The sequence below is a fragment of the Passer montanus genome, unplaced genomic scaffold (genome assembly GCF_014805655.1).
Source record: "Passer montanus isolate IOZ18808 unplaced genomic scaffold, ASM1480565v1 scaffold58, whole genome shotgun sequence".
In the NCBI taxonomy this organism is placed as follows: domain Eukaryota; kingdom Metazoa; phylum Chordata; class Aves; order Passeriformes; family Passeridae; genus Passer; species Passer montanus.
In genome coordinates this window covers 2,475,963-2,493,740 of record NW_024370816.1, presented here as the reverse complement: position 1 = coordinate 2,493,740, position 17,778 = coordinate 2,475,963, and the positions used below count along the sequence as shown (strand labels likewise).

General features: G+C 37.3%; 1 protein-coding gene across 2 annotated transcripts in view; it reads right to left on the bottom strand.

The window, feature by feature from the left end:
* DENND1B (DENN domain containing 1B) overlaps positions 1-17,778 on the bottom strand; it is a 151,586-nt gene that overhangs the window by 62,557 nt on the left and 71,251 nt on the right. The window contains exons 7-11 of one of the 2 annotated variants that reach the window (XM_039726265.1): positions 16,284-16,353; positions 15,204-15,284; positions 12,686-12,745; positions 10,853-10,906; positions 7,701-7,811 (exon numbers count right to left, since the gene is read on the bottom strand). In XM_039726265.1, the coding sequence (XP_039582199.1) occupies positions 7,701-7,811; positions 10,853-10,906; positions 12,686-12,745; positions 15,204-15,284; positions 16,284-16,353 (376 nt within the window). The remainder of the gene's footprint in view (positions 1-7,700; positions 7,812-10,852; positions 10,907-12,685; positions 12,746-15,203; positions 15,285-16,283; positions 16,354-17,778) is intronic. The other variant, XM_039726266.1, reaches the window with a different exon arrangement.

The window sequence follows — 17,778 nt, the reverse complement described above, 5'->3', positions numbered from 1 at the left end:
TCCCAGTTCACAAGAATTACTGAGAAACACTGCTTCCTGAAAGGGGAACAGTTGCATAGGTGAAAGGAAGCCTCTCCTCTACATCATTACAACTCCTAAATTAAACTAACTTTATCTTAGAGGGGCAAACACATCTAAATCCTGTTTGATGGAGAATGAGAGCAGGCCCCAAACCCGTAACAAATGCTTAACATTTGTGGAGACCTACCTTTCCATCCACTTCCTGAATGGGAGGCAGGGCAGGGGAAGACTGCTGGGGAGTGAAAGTGAGAAGGGAGATCTTGCTTTTGCCAGTTTACAAGAGAGGATAAATCTATTCCCAGCTCTAAAGCTTAAACAGTCAGACTAAATGACAAACCTAGCTGATTCTGCCAGCACTGGTGAGAAATCAGTGAGGAAAAAAAATTAGCAACAAAAGAGAACAGAATATATTGTCCAAGCCATGATATGCAAAGCCACTTCCATGCAATTCTTTAATTTAGCTCCTGGCTAATAATTTTCCATCTGCCATCCCCATAATCTTTAGGAAGAAAAAGAGGGAGGACCTTAAATGAGCCACAATGCATTTTCTTCCTGTTGGCAAGATGAAAATCCAGCTCCCCTCTCTCTCACAGAAGGGAGAGAGAAAGAGAAAGGTATTTCCAGTTCATAGATGAATATTTTAACTTCTTCCCTTCTAAAAATTAAAGATGTAAAAGAAAATACTTATATAAAAAACTTATTTTCTCCCTGAATTGCTGTTGGATTTTTTTAGGATTATTCACTTCCTTTTATCATTCTTTCTGGGGGAAGGAAAGGGAAGAGATGAATGTTATTCATGATTTTGACAGCACTTCATATACAATCAATTTCATTCTTTTCTTGCAGTTCTTGATTCACAAAGCAGCATTATGGCATCATTCTTGTGCATTAGCTTGGAAGGGAAAAGAGAAGACTGCAGACAGGGCTTGTTCCTTGCCCATGGCTTCAGGAGTGACATGCTTCCCAATAACGGAAGCTGAGCAGAAAATAGAATTGAAGTGGTAGTAGACAGGTGAGTGCTCAACAAGGAGTACCACTGACATACTGTGCCTACACCAGGGACCCACAGGCACTTACAGAGATAATCAGAGGTGTCTATATAACAAAGTAGGTGTGGGTGCAGAGAAAAAGCGATGTAACTTTATTCAGTTATTCACTATTTTCATACCACAAAGGTTTTTGTATTTTTCCTAGGTTGAAAATGAAACTCTTGGAAGTTAATCATCAGGTTTTATCCCTAACACGCTAGAGATTGGGTTAACAGCATGTCTCTTTTGATATTCATTTATCCTCTAATAAACTAACTATGCTTCTTTTTATCATCTGCTCAAAAACTGCAGTTTCCTCACATTTCTTCATTTCATCTCTGTATTTTCTTGATTTGTTTATTCTCATTTTTACATTCTTTTATTGCCTAACTTCTTTATCTGTTCCTCACTCACAAAACCACAGAACACCAAAAATATATACATCTTTGTGTCCCTTTTCCTGACCATCTCCTTGATGCCTCCTTTCCTTCTTCCTTTATTTTGTGACCCATCTCCATGGAGGAAGAGCTACCCTCCCATAAAATGAGGGGTTCTGTAAATACTTCTCACCTCTGAAAGGAGAGCTTCCAGGAAAATCACTTTTATTAACACTTCCTCCTCCAAAAGAACTCCATGGCATGTTGTTCTGCCATCCACTAATTAAGCAGCAGGGACAAACTTCCTTGTGAATGGCTTACTTAAGACAATTTACCGCAGCAAGAGTAGAGATAACCACCAATGATGCTATAGCTCATCTTACATTGGTGAATTGAGGGGAAAAAAGAGTGATAAAGCAGTAGCAAGTATGAAAAGGGGAAATCTTGCCATACCAACACACCAGAACAAGGGCTGGTATTACACCCACCAGCAACTCCTCCTCACTTTTGCTTCACATGACCACCAAATGACTTCAGTGGTGCTTTTTGTAGGGGGTGAGAGTTCTGCTCAAGAGAATAAGGACTCTTTCCCTTTCAGCTCCCCTTCAGCCCAGCCACAAAGGACTCAGTTCCTAAAGGCTTCTCTCAAGAGTCCCAAAGCAGTGCCCACACTGGATTTAGTCTCCTCAGTTTCTACTGAATTGCCAAAAGTCATATGAAAAAGAAACAACTTTACCCCAGATTGACTCAGTCTTAGAGCTTTCTTTTTCCTGCAAGTGTTAGGAAGGGAAAAATTAAATTCTGGAGCTAATTTGTAGATCTGTCTCTCTACATGCCTTTTCTTTTTACAGTGTGGTTTTTTGAGGTATGGGATTTTAATTATTTTTTTTTTAACACCCAGTAATGGAGTTCTTCATGTTTTACATAGATGGCAGGTAATAGCAATTTCCAACTATTTACTGGCTTTTTCCCTCCCATTCTCATTAAAAGATTTTTTTAACCACACATTTCAGTTTCTTTTCACAAATTCTTTAAGCAATTATTTATCCTAATATTATACTGTGGCAATGAGAAAGCTTTTGTAAACTTCAAGACTGAGACAGCTTTCCAGATCTGGCTGTATATTCTAACCCCACTTTATTCCATAATGACATCCTGTAGCCTCACTGCTGGAAATGTGCTCCCTACAGGTGTCCCAATGGGAACTTAACTGCACCTACAACAGCTTACTCCCCTGCCCAGTTATCTAAAACTGCCTACACATGAACTATAAAAAAAAATTTAATGCCACTTGTCATTTACTTCCAGACCAAATGGCCTATCTCAGATCATATTCCAAAATTAATTCTAATTATGCTTCTGGGAGCACAGTGAGAATCAGCAGAATATCCATTCTGCCTCGCAAGTTAATGATAAATTCCCATCTATTTCTTGACTTTTAAGAACTAAATTTAGCCCTTGAACACTTCCAGGTCACATGAATTTGAGACATGAATTAAATTTTAAATCTGTAATACTTTTTCCTGAGCAACTATGAACAGTGTGACAGGAGCTGAATAAGACTAATGAGAAAAGAGAATAAAGCCAAGAGTCCAATTCACTGAGGGCATCTGGGGGCAACTGTAGAAAGCTCTCTTCCCATGGAAGCAACAGTAAAAGTGATTCCACAAATGTATGTGTGTAAGTCTATATTCAGTGCTCCTTCACCACCAAAACAAATCTTTATCTTTTGTTGATATTTATGTCTGTTTTTGTAGGGCTACCAAAGAAACCCAGAGCCAGCGCCAAGCAGAACTTGTAAGCGCCATGCTCTGAGACACGCCAGGCTTGTATTTCCCAAAACAAATACTGGTCAAAGCAGAGATAACATTTAGACATTTGCTTTAAAGTGTAGCATCCCTTCCACCTGCCAGCGCTGGCCGCAGAAGATCCAGTCTAGTTAGCATATTCCTGACAGGCTGATGAGAAAGCTCCTGTCAGACACTGGCCAGCCGGGTGCTGGAGACGGAGCGCGCAGCCCCAGCTGACTAGTTAGGGAGAGACTGCAGAGGTACAATTACAGAGGCATATGACAAGCTTTCATGCTTGAGTGACTTGAGAACCGATGACATGGCTTTAAACAGCAATCCTTCCTACCTCCGGTCACAAAACAGCAATAAGTCAACTGATGCACTGTTGTAAAATCATGATTTATTCCTTTGCTTTGAATACATGAGAGTGTGGTATGATGTTCTGGTAGACTACCACAGCAGGTGCACTTGGGGCCAAAACATCTAGGGCCTGCCTCCAGCATGCATAAAATCAATGCTGTACCTCAGCCTTCCTGGAAAAGCCAATCCCAGCACTTTAATAATTTATAGAAAGACTGAATTAAAAAATTATTTGTACTGAAACTCATACAGCTCCATGCAACTAATAAGAATACATGCAGATGCAGTGACGTGTGAGGAAACAGTGTTGTGAAAGAACATACAGCCTGACATTTAGGAAAGGTCTTCCTTTTGCTGCTAAAGTGAAATAACTAACAGCCACCTCTGTGAGTAGATCAATCCCTTTGTTTCATTCATCCTTTCACTTAATTCAAAGCCACATAATTTGTTTCTCTTTCATAGTTTACTGTTCAAAAGCCAGAAATGGTAATTTTTGCTACATACAGATCTTACAGAGCATAATCCTCAGGCTAGCTGAATCCATCTTGTTCTAACACTAAGCCTGAAGCAAGCTGTGAGGTTGTTGATAATCACATTATTAAAGTGGCTGGAAAGTCTAGCTAATAAAAGAATCAACAGTTAGGGCAAATAATGACCCAGAAACTACAACAGAACGGAGTGGTGGGAAGTTTCCACTTGTATCTTGGTAGTAATTGGAAAGACTAGCAGACAAATATCTACACCAAAGGAATTTTTAAAGGGAATAAACCCACAGAAAATCAATTTAAAAGGAGATGCAAAGAAAACACAACTGCAATATTCTGAAGATGTACATGAAACAAAGTCTGCTTGGCTGAAATAAAATATAAGCCGAAACACCCTAAAGACGGTTCTTTTTTCTCTGTTTTTAGGGTTTCTTTTAATTAAAAAACTCTACTCAACAATTTAAAATAGGCAACCTTATTTTCTTTTGTTTTATCCTCTACAGTAAACCCTTTTAAATATAGCATCATGTTTTGCCCCCTTTTTTCCATATTAGGGCTGATCCTTTACTTGAATAATGGCAGTATAAAATTAATAGGGTAGAAACAGTAGACAAAGAATTCCTGAACATAAGTAAGTGCAGTTTTCCATTCCTGGCCCCCACAAGAAGAGTGAGGAGAAAGTGAGCAAGGCCTTGAATTATGCCTTTTGTTATCAGTCACTGCCCTGAGATAGTGAACCGAAACAGAGCTGATAACTTGAAGGTGACATCACAACCCAGTCTCCATGAACTGACATAAACACTTGATATTCAGTTAACCCCAAAGATAAGACACAACTCCCTTAACAGAAAGTTGTGTTTGACTGCACTTTTTTTGAACAAATAGTCTTTTCTAGTATCAAGCTGTAATTTAGGAATATCAAAACAGGAACTTTGCAACAGAAATGTTGTGCTTTGTATGCAATAGCAAAACAGCACAAAGCTTGCAAAGGTTGATGCCCAAATACACTCCATTTGCTTACTGTACTACATAAAGCAATCCCCATGTTAAAGAAGAAATATCTTTTGTCAAAAACACATTTAATAATTCTTGGCAATTCAATTAAATTCTTACAGGCAATACTGGAAAGTGTTTCATTAACTTTTTAAACTATATTGTTCTGTAAAAAAGCAAGCCATGCATCACCCCTCTTCTGTTTATGAAAGAGATGAGCAGGCAGCACTTCTGTGAACTGAAGTTGTTAAGAAGCCAGGTATACTTTTCTGTTTTATCAGAACTCACTAGTGCAAGTGAAAATTGACCAATCCTGTATCAAAAGTGCATCCAATATGAAATGGCAGTAATTTTGTTCAGCTATGAGTTAAGTAATGCTAGTAGACTGAAAAGCAACCAGAAAAAAAGTGAAGCTGATGTGCTCTCTTGTTTTGGATTTGACCTGCAAGCTACTATTTACATTCACAGCTAGGGGACACTCTCCAGCACATTCAAACACCACTACAAGTGTCTGGAAAGTGATATAAATTATTTTCAGCTGAAGACACCAGCAAGACGGCTTTTAATTCATTAAAAGGTTAGGAATCAACAGCCAAAGGTAAACAAAGTGGAAGTTTCTCACCACCAGAATATTCTATCTGTTGTTGTCTAATGACTTCCAAAGAGAAATGTGATCATTTAAATAAGGTTGTCTAAATCAGCACCACCTAACTCCAGTACCTCCTCTTCTCTTGTCACATCACAGCAACAGAGACCAGCTGAGATGTTCAGCCTAACAAAAACAAGTCCTAAGCAGATCCAAATGTAGGCTGAGAGTACCATTCTAAATCGTGTCAAGCAGACGGACACGTGCTCACCTGCAGAATGAATCTTCCACGGGCTCAGAGCTGCCATCAGGATTCCTATCTCCTCTCTACTGGAGCAGTAAAACAGGGCTGACTGGGGCATCATTGGAGCTGAGGTTTTTTAATGGTGTATTTCTTTTTTTTTTCCCATTTTTTTCCCTTTAAATATAGCAAGCTGTGTTTCAGACTAGCAAAGTGAAAAAAAATTCTGATTCCACAGTTTTGCTACACCATGTGAGCTTCTGCTAAGACAGGTTCTTTGAAAGGGGCTTTCCCTTCAAAATCTATTTGCCCATTCAGGTCTTATGTTGTAATGCACAATTCTTTCCGTATCCATTTCAGGAAGAGGAGGGAAGCATGGAGAGGAGAGGCAAAAAAAAAGCCATAATAAAATATGGAGATTTCCTAAGAAAAAGTACCATCTTTGGTGGTTAAAAATTCTATCATAGACTAGTAATGTGAAGATTGTCTAAATTAATTTAGTATTTATTTGCTGGTTTTTAGTTGTTCACGTGGCCTCTGCTTATACAACCCCTTGTTTGCTTCACTCCAGTTCCCAGGACTGACTTATCTCCACACCCTGCAGAGCATGGGGGAAGTGCTGCCTTGTGCACTGCCCTAACTGCAGTGCTGGTCACAGACCCAGGGACCCAACACTGCGCTGTTTAAAAAAATATTAAGGCAATTAAATACTTGCTACTGCACCTAGAATTGTAAAACCTGTCAGCCTTTTATGGCAATTCTGAACCTTCTCTATCTTCAATTTACTTTTGATTCAAAAAAATGGAAAGGATTTTATCCATTATTTATAATCAAAGAATTCTCACTCCTTACAGCACCTGCAAGTCTTTGAAAACAGTATTTTTTAGTACTATATCCAACCTTGTCCCCATGTGTTCATTTACTTGGTAGTGCAATTAGCAGTGCTCAGAAATACAGAATTGATTTTCCACCACAGAGAGCATATTAAACAATATATTCTATGCAGTGTTCTTCAAAAAAAAAGTAGGTAATTGTGCTTAATAGGCTAAAGATTCTGCATAAGAATTATACTCTGTGATTAAAACTTGGTTATAAAGCGAGTGCCTTGTACTGATGCAAAATTGACTTGGGAGTATTTTCAAAATACAGGGGATTTTAAAAACCTGTAAGATTCTGGGAAGATTAAAAAAAAATGGCATCTGAATATTTAGGCATACTTTCCAAACAAAATGCAACATTCTTTTATTAAGCAGCCTAAGCAGGCATAAGGAGGGAAATGAAACATTTTAATGTGGCAGTAGCTCAAAACCTTTAATTAAAAAACTGCTATTTTGAGCTGTACATTATTGACAATCTGAAGAGCTGCTCCAAATCAGAGATATTACAGTGTGCACTCCCAAACCACTCTAACAAAGATGAATCTACCTATTACCAGGTTAGGATAGCAGCTATTATTAGGGGCCCTTGATTTCTTTCAAGTAGCTCCAATGGAATAAGCCACAAGTGAATAATAAAGATCTTATAATAGCTCTTAAGAATTCTTTTTAGGTTAGAAGGCACAGAAATGAACTCGGGAGAGTTAAAGAACTCTCATCTCCTGATAAGAAAAATAATTAACCTGACTTAATGTATCTGAGTAGGTCTTACATAAATCAGACTTTTGTACTTCAAGAGCCAGACTAAAACCATATATTAGAAGAGTATGTAGATATTGTCTTATAAGTACACATGGAACATATCTAAAACCACAAAGGTCTGCAGGTCATTTTGTGAAATGTTCAATATATCCTACTTAAAAGGAGATGTGTGAAGTACTTACAGTGCTTAGTTTGCTGGAGGTAATAATGATTCGTCTCTCGTGCAACATACTGGCATAAAGTTGCAGCATGTTGTTCACATCCACAGCAACAAAATATTCAGTGAGGTTTCTCTGTTTGAATAAAAAAAAAGTTAACAATATAGTAACAGTAGCAGCTACATAGAACATTTGATATATATTACTTGTGAACATTTTTGTCTAATTATTAGGTGGGAGAAAAACCCCCCAAACTATTAAAGAAATCCCTTTGCACCAAAATTTGTGCGCTTTAAAAATAATTAATTGGTGTTAAAGCAAATGAAAAGTTAACTGCAGCTTAAGTTATTAATATTTTGCTCATTTCATTTTCATTATGCTTGTGACTTACATTTGCCCTTTCATATTTTCAAATTCAAAAAAATATGAGATTGGGTATTATATCAACATATGCTTTTAAGGTGACCACTACTTCCAACCCAGGAACAGATCTTCCACCATGGTGATACCTGCTCTGTCACAGCTACAGTAATAAAACTGTTCCTTTGCCAGGGCCTCCCAAAGTCAACACATTTTATTCCATTTCAAGAACAGCAAAACAGCTTGTTGAACAATACCAAGCTTTTGCTTGAGCTGGGTCTACCAGGACATCAAACATCCCACAGAACTGGTGGAAGGTACTGCAGGGGTCTTCCTGCAGCCACCCTTTTCACCCCTGGTAAGAATCCTACTGTGGGGCTTAATCAGAGGCAAAGTCACCATCACCTTCCATTAATAGTTCAGACACCAGAAAAGTGGGGGAAAGAGAAAAAGGTTGGGGGGATCTCTGTGTTTCAGTTGAATATAACAATTATTTCTGCAACGCACAGCACCAGAGACACACAAGTTCTGAATAAACTAAAATAGCTACTAGCAAAATTCCCTGGGAAAACAACAAATTTCTGTAAACACTCGAGAACATGGATGAAAATATACTAATACAGCCCTCAATATGCAAAATATTTCATTTCACACATTCATTATCATATCTGCAACCAGAACTGCCATTCATCTCTTCTCAGGGACAACGCTGTTACTGAATGTTCATGTAGGAAGTCTATCAAGGATAGAGGGAAGTCTATCAAGGATAGGCCCCAGCAGAAGGACAGAAGTAACAGTGGAATTGTACACCAACATTGTATTCTGGATGTGGCCAACACACAAGAGCAAGGTCACCCAGCCCTGAAAAAACAGCCAGGGCAAGTAGTAAAAGCTTCAGAGTGGGGTGACTTCCTTTTTGGATATATTGCAACATTAAAGAAAAATAAAGTTGAAAAGACAAAGATCCAGTGGTAATTCAGTTTCATTCAAATCTGTAAACCCACTATTAATTTCAAGACATGGAGTATTAGCGTTATTCTTGGTCCACACTGCATGGAATTTTGGAAGAAATAAAAACCAGAGATTTAGGGCTACAAACACTCAGTTTTAGGAAAAAACCTCTGTTCAAATGTTACTTTTAAGGGGCTGTCAGAGGCTGATGCACCATGAGAATCTCAGTCCAATTTACCTTGGACACCCTCTAACACTACAGTTGATAACAGTGTGCTGATTCTGTGTTCAAAAAGCTGTGTTAAAAAACAGTTCAAAATCTTTTTCAGACCAATTTATCTTTGGGAGACAGTCACACTTATTTCTTTGTTATAGCTGAAAAGTTAGTGCCCCTGAAATACGTGAACCTTACAATAAAAGGCAAAAAAATTCATTTTATTGCTTATTTACTGTAATTACCTCATTTCTCCACTACTTGCATGTTCTAACTCCCCATTAGTACCTTACTATTTTGATTCTTACTGAAAGGATGAGACTTTTATTACTGGAGTAAAAAATAATTATCAAAAGGCATCTTAAAATTACTTCACCTTTCTTGAACCAGAAAAATAAATCTACATTGGCATCACTGCAAGATCCTTGATCTGCCACATGCCCAGCTAGATGCTTTCCCACATTTTCTTCAATTAAAGCCCATAACACACCTTTTAGCCTCCAAAAGTCTTTTATTAGAGCACCAAGTAATAAGAGAGTCCTTAAAAACTGAGGCATTCAAAACATAAGGTGAAACAGATGAAAATATACATTTAAAAACTAAGCCCTGTGCTGCCCAATGAGCCCTAGCAACACGTGTCCTCTCCTTTATCCCTCCATCCAGCAACTTTCCCTGCTTTCTGGAGCTGCACCATGGTCCATGACACCTCCTCAGTGTGTTTTCCACCAGCACAGATGCACCCTCAGGCCTCCTCTCTGCTACCAGCACACTCCTGCTCCTCTTCCCTAGTGTTTCCCAGCTCTGGGTCTTTCCCTGGCACATCCCACCCTGCATCCTACAATGCCAAGGGGAGCCGGAAGCAGATCCCTACTGCCCCAACTCCCTCATCCACCACGAACCGGCTCTGGGGCACGGCAAGATTTTGGGAGCCCCCACAGCTTAACTTCCAGAAGGAATCCATTGTTTGAATGTGTAAAAACACACCTATACAGCCATGCACAACTCCAGATTTAGAGGCTGGAGGGAGGAAAAAAGGACTTTTCAAAGCTCTTTTATGAGATGCTATCTAGCTAAACACGTCACAGAGAACGTGAGCTGAGATTTCACATTTGCAATTTACCCACATCACCATCCAGGATATTTAGCATCTACAGAATGCAAGCCTTCATAAAGAAAATTTAAAAAAAAACTACAACCAAAAAAAAAGCCCCAAACCCCCTGTTCCTGGTGCTTGGTTAGCATTCAAGTGTAGGCAGGTACAGCATGTTTTCAAAAAGCCTGAAACAATGCCTTCTTGCACAAAAAATGACTGCATATCTTGATGGGTGAATTTGCAGCTGAGTAATGCAGCATTTAAAGGGCAAATATGCAAATAAAACACAAGGTGCAGAAGTAGAATATATTTTTTATAAGTAATCCTAGTAAATGCAAAGAAGCCAACTACGAGCAAAGGGTGAATATAGCAGTGGTCAGAAATGCCCTGTTAACGCTTCAAAATGGGTTAATGAATGCAACAGTAACAACCAACTAAAGGTTGCAATAACAGACATCAATCATTTCTAAAAGCAGTCTTAGAAAAAAAAAATCTCTTGATAAAAGCAAAAGTTCAGCCTAACCCAAAATGAGGTTAAATAAGAAATTGAATACTTACACTTTCAGGGATAGTTGGCAATCCAGTTATATCAGGAGTAATGAAATACGAGTGCTAATTGATGGGAAAAAATAATTGATAATTTATGCACACAGGAAAAAAAATTCTTTTCATAAGAACCCAGCATTTAGGATTTCCAACCCCATCTGTGTTTAAGCAAATAGCCATTTTTCTAATAACATTCTTACTGCTGCTAGACAAAGAATTAAGCAGATCACGACATGAAATGACAAGCTCTGGTTCTGCACAGCACAAAACCAAGGGAACAAAATGCTGGGCTGCAGTTTTGAAATAACACTGAAATTAAGCCAGCTTTAAATGTTGTCATGAGCCTGAGAGTAGCATTGATTAAATTAAGCATTGAATTAAAAATTGCAACAAAAAAATTGCTAAAGGACAAAATGTAAATTTAGAATGGAAAAGAAAAACCACTCACATGAGAAAAATATTTAGAATAGAAATATTATTACTCGATATAAATTCTCTTTCCAAACATCTTTGAACCAAAAATGTGGTAACAGAAATGCAAGATCTGAAGCCTGAGATCCTGCAATCATTTATGAAATACATTAACAATTTTATGCATCTTAGTTTGAGGCCATCTAGGATGTAAATATAAAATGGGTTAAACTAAAACCAGATGTAATGTAAATTAACTCTCATTAATCCAATGCTCCTATTAGTTATCAGACATGGATTTTGCTCAGTAATTTTAAAATTTAAACTAACATGCAAAAATGCCTTGAAAGAGAAAAAAATGACTGCATGTTAAACAAATAATTATTGATTTTTAGTTTTTGGGTTTTTTTACCGAATTTTGTTGTTTTTACAGTATATTTTTACAATTGTAATTAGCAACACAAAGACATAGCTTTCATAGGTCTCAAGTCAAACTTGAAAAAGATATACCAAAACTAAGACTATAAGACTTAAATGTGTCTTGCATTCAGGAAAAAAATTAATACTATTAAGTCTGTGTAGGAGACTTATTAAACCAGCTTGATACATTTAATAGAAAGTTTTCCCCACAAATTAGGTCATTTGGCAATAGTTAAAATTTAAGAAAAAACTGGCTTAAAAAAGGCATCCCATAAACATCATACCACTTGCACAATAAATATCACAGGTATTGTTTCCCATCAGCACAGGAAAAAAATATTTTTTTTCTCTGCTCAGGAAGGGGAAAATATTCAGATTAAATTCAGATAGAATGCCTACGTTCTTCAGAAGTATATTGAGAACAGAAAATTATTCCCTATATGTAATAAGGTCACAGAATATTTATCAAAAGATTTCTCAGTAATGAAGTTATTAACTCAGAGAAGTAATTATTTCTAATTAACAAAGTAATAATATTTCACTCATTAAACAGAAAAGGAAGCCAGATCTATGAGAAGCAAAAGCTATTACTGCAGTCATTAAGAGTCATAAAGCAGCAAAAATACTGTGGTATGGAGTCCTGGCACATCTTTGTGAACTCCCTTAGGAAGATAAGTGACCTTGGAAAAGATACTAAATTAATAGTTGTTGTCCTGTATAAAGTTTTCTCTAAAAAGGACACTGGAAAATGCAAGTTTTGCTCATCAGCTCAAGAGTTTGATTTTCACAGCAGTTTTTACCAAAGGATTATGATGCACACACATATAGCTCTGAAGCTGGATTGAAACAGAAAAGGTACATTAATATTAGATGGGTCATTTAGGCCAAAGACAGCAGCAGAATTCCCCAAAGGACAGGTGTAAATAAGCCTCAAATCAACAGAGATGTCCTATAGCAAGTGATTATTTCTTTAATTATTATAGCTTTTAGATAGTCAGTGCCTTTTAAACTCACCGATACAAGACAAGGCTGTTTTTTCAAAACTTGCTCACTTGCAAAAATCATCTCTTGGCTCTTATGCAAGATGAGAGAAAGATTGAACAGACTTTTGAGTTTTCCAACAAAAAAGGCCAAAGCTGGCTCTACTGCTTGTAATATTCCATTCTTAAAATACTGGCTGAAAATAAGTATTACTCCTTTTATTCCTCCCCCATTTGAATTCAGACTTGGCTAGCCTTTCCAATAATGACAATACTTGTAAAAAAAATTAAAACAAAAAAAAAGTGACCTAAATTATTTTCAAGCTCAGGTTTCATAGAACAAATGACCACCTCATAAATTTCAGCTGCAGAGTATTTGTTATTGGGACCAACAGAGAGTACAACTTGGTCCCTAACTAGACAAAGGCATTTTCACCAGATTTCTGGGAAACACCACATATCCCAATCCTGGATGGAAGTTATGCACAGTTATGCACACAATCCTAAGGACCACTGTGGTCTGCCACCCAAACCCTGCTGCAGTATCCATGAGCCTTTACTCTGCAGCACATTTGAGTGAATGAAATCTGAACCAGACTGATCCTGGCACAAGGAAAAGCCATCTCAAGGTTTCATTTCTACAATTATTTTTAGGCTGTAATTTCTTTTTAAGTCTATGACTACTGATGGTTCCAGTCTAGCTTCTTTTACCATCTCTGAGAAGCAAAAAAGAAACATCAATACAAAAGACTAGAACTGCAAGTGGCAATAAATATTTCCCTGCTCCCTGCAGCATTACAAAAATAGAGATGTCTTTAGATCCAACAAGCACTGGGATTCCAGCTGACCCATTCCTCCCTGCTCTGCCCTATCTGAACCCACAATATTTGCTCTACTGTCCCTGCAGCCAAGCATTTGGCAAGAGGTTTGCATTTCAATAGCCATTGTTCAGCAAGAAAGATTACAAAACTCTTTGATATAACTGGGAACAAGGCATAATTGAGGAAAAACAATTCCAAAGTCAGACAACATTGAAATAAAACCAACAAGTATCGACTTTACAGCAAGCAATCTGTCATTTCAGTGCAGCCAGCTGTATTCACCAAGACAGCCATGTCCACATTCCCCACAACATTCCTTTTGAGGTGAGCAAGTTATGGACAAGATGAACTTTGTGAGAAATACAAGGGAAAATATATTTGAAACTTCTTTATGTCCCTCTGAACCATAGGAATTTTGAAGGACATTTTATAAGGCTTTTTAGAGCTGTCAAATTATAATTGGTTGTAATACTACAGTTAATGATAGCAAAATAGTATTTGAGATACAGAAGTATTTTTGGCACAGGTTCTAGGAACTGAAACGCTACACTGACAACAGAAAGAAAAAACATATCAACAGAAACAACTCCAACTGCAGCCTCAAGTCCAGTTCATTGTTTTGGTAAAAAACAACACGAGACTGGAAGGACTTCCAAATACAGTCAATTACCACTGTACATGGTGGGAAAATACCAGGTCTCTACAGCCCAGTGAAAATACAAGGAATCTGAAATATGAAAAATTAAAATAAAATAAAGGTAGCATTATGTTAAGCAGCAAGGATCAGTAACTGCTGGAACAGAAGTGGCTGACTCCATTTTTCCTGCCTTCCTAACAGGGCCAGTGCGTGTGGAAGTGATGCCTTTTCAAAATCACTACTTCCCATGTCCTGCAACGTGTGATAGTTCAACCAAGACCCAGCTGTTTGCACGCTGTGCCAAGTGCAGTAGCTGTACAGATGCTCTGAACATGCAAATGGCTCGGAGACAGCAGAGGTTCTGTGCTGCCTTTATATTTCACACAAGCTCTACAGATGTGTTTAAACATGCACTCACAAGCTAATACTGGTTAAAACTTCAGGAACCATAACAATGACATATCCACTTTCTGATGTTTCTGCAGCAACACCATCTTGACCCACTATCACCATCCCATCTCACATCACAAACAGAGCACAAAAGCAAAGGAGGCCTGGACACATTTCACTGAGATGTGCTCAAAGTTCCACATAACAGAGTGTACTTCTACTGCTCTTCCTACTGCATTTTCGTATGATTAAGCAAAACTAGGAAAAAGTGGAAGAAAGATGGGAAACCAGCCAGCTTTCACAGACTTTTGACCAATCCTGAAACTGTACCTACTCAGACATGAGAGGCAATAAAACTGAGTTAGTGTCTCCTGATGCACAGCAGGAGAAACCAAAATTGTCTGCATGAAACAGCTGGAAACACAAAAAAGTAGTTCTAGCACTGTCAGATCCCACTGCAGTTTACTTTCTCATCCATAGAGCAAAATTCAAATTTCTTCTTCTTTATGACTATGACTTTTAGAAAACAACATGAGACAGAGACTGTCTCTACCCTGCACAGAGGGGAAAAAAAGAGGTTGCCCAAGCCAGTTAATGATGGGAAGCAACACAAATTTACTCTTTCAAAGAGTTGAGGTTTCTTTTTCTTTCAACTTTACCTACTATTTCATAGTCAGTAGGAATAAAACAGAAAAAATACTTACCACACTTAAACTGACTAAAGCATTCGCCTTTGGCACAGGATGGCTATACAATGATTTCAACAAATCATTTGAGTCATTTTCCTATGGGGAATACATTTTAAAGTTAATGAATTATCATATAAAAACTAATTACTATTTACTACACATCAAACTACATATTGACAAAGAGATATAAATATTTAATAACCAAAACAATTGTAATTCTACTACAGTGAAATAGAGACCAAAACCAAGGTCTAATTATAGCATTTGTAAGACTTATATATATTCCACTTCATTGAATCAGACAGCTAATATCAAACTTTCCTATTTATCTTTTTACATACAATACCATCATTCTCTAGAGTCCATTAACTATAATCCATAATTATTTCTTATTTTATACTTCATATATTTTTGGTATGTCAGCCTTTCCAGTCTACAGCATATGGCTAAATATTGATGCTTTTTTAAAAAAAATTTAAATCTAATACACTAATATAAAGCAGAAAGGTATAGCTTTAATGTTGTCAGTAAAGACAGATGCCAGTAGGTCCTTTGGTGTGTAATCTTGGAATACATCTAATTGCTCATGAATATGCCAACTAAACTATCATGATTCTTCACCAAATGTTGCAAGTAATTTTGTCTTGCTACTTGAGATGTCAGAATTACAAGAGGTAGTTTTAAGTTAATCTGAAGGGTGAAACAGTACATCGTATTTTATGCAGCACTGAACAAAAGTGTCTGCAGCTGATAATCAGATAGTTCCAGAGAGCTACAGTTTACAATCAATACGTCATGCAGCTCTCCAGTGATGTGACACTGCTCACACTTCACACAGGACCTGTTTATGCTGAGACTGACAAGTTATAAAGGTATATTTTCAGCAGCTTTTTTAGAATAATGTGGGATTCAAGTGACTGTGGAAGCTGTACGTTCAAATTCTTTGAATTTCAGTAATAGGAATAAAACTTGCTTCTAAATCCTACTAAAACCCGAAACTTTTAAGCTGTTCAAAATCCCTTTACAGTATTTGAAATGGTGACTAATATTTCAAGAAAAATATTTTACACAAAGATCTAGAATATGTAAAATTACCTGTTCTTTAGCCAAATAATCTGCCAGGGTATTTAGGAGCTTGTAGTATACCTCAAACCATGGTAGGTAACTAAAACAGGAGGAAAAAAAGTGTTTTAATAAAATATCAATGTATTTTTCCAGTGGTTATAAAATACTATGATGACTGATCTGACTTGCACATTTTTATAACATTTCTACATACAAATAAAAAGCATATCAAAATTTTCCCCAGAAATTCAATGGCACATCACTGATAGACAGTATAGATGGATGGTTTCTTTATGCTGGATACTTGCACGAAGTTCCATTAAGTGCAGATTAATTCACAACACTTAGACTTCTTAGTATTTTCAAGGCACCAAAAAAACATTTGAAACATTTTCTAATCTCATGCCCACTATCAGTAATTGTTACAGATTTCAGGAGTTATTTGCAGTTTTGAAATTCCACAGCTTCCTATACCCAGTGGGCTGACAGGCCTGCTGCTTCCCTGGAGAACGAAAAACGACTTTGTTTGGGCAGACCAAGTACCCCCTATTTGACAAGTGGTGTAATGCTGTGCAATAGAAGAGATGTCACACTATATGTAAGAATATTGGTCTCCCTATAAAGTAATTTCTACACATAAAATTAACTTCCAAAAATAAAACCATTCTTCCATAACTTCCAAAATAAAACCATTGCAAACACAAACACATTAATACATCTATACTTAAGAGACTTTTAACACAAGTTTGCAGCCTGTGAGTACAATACTCTCACTAAGTTAAACAGAATTCAAGACAAATGAGACATAACTGAAGAATACACGAAAAGAATCTCAAACAGTGGTATCAGTTCCAATTTGCCTTCTGTTTACAGAACTTCTCTTTAACAGTGATATCACCATAAAGTTCTGTACACGCTACAGAACTTTCCACCATCAATATTTAAGCTATTAAGTCTGATAAACTAAATAATAACAATTTATAAATTATGCCTTACTTACAAGTTACAAACCTTCTCATGTCTGTTAGAATTTTATCACAAACATTACTGAATAGGTAATATTACAGTTAATATTAGTTGTTAGAGATTAGAAGGGGGAGCTGTAAAGGAAATAGTGCCTGAAAGGTCTTCAGAGCATTTCATATCCACGTATAACACTACTACAGACTTCATTCTTCAACGCAGTGTCAATCCACAGACATGCATTTCTTGAAGGCTTTAGTGCACGCTGAGGACAGACCTTACATTTCAAATGTGTATATTCCAGGAAATATGCTAACTGCAACTGCAAAAACCCGGTATGCAGAACCAAAATGTTTTCCCTGATAGGAAAAGGAAAGCTGTCAGGGGAAACCCTGGCGGGCAGAGAAGCCAAGTGCTGCTTTGTGCAGTGAGCCCAGTGAAGGGTTATGTTTTCTTTGTAACACCTCCGTTCTCAGTATGCAGCTGGCAAGGCTTTAGAAACAGATCCTGATTCTTAGGGAAAAGAAAAAGCACAGCAGAAATCCAGGCACAGTTATAGTTA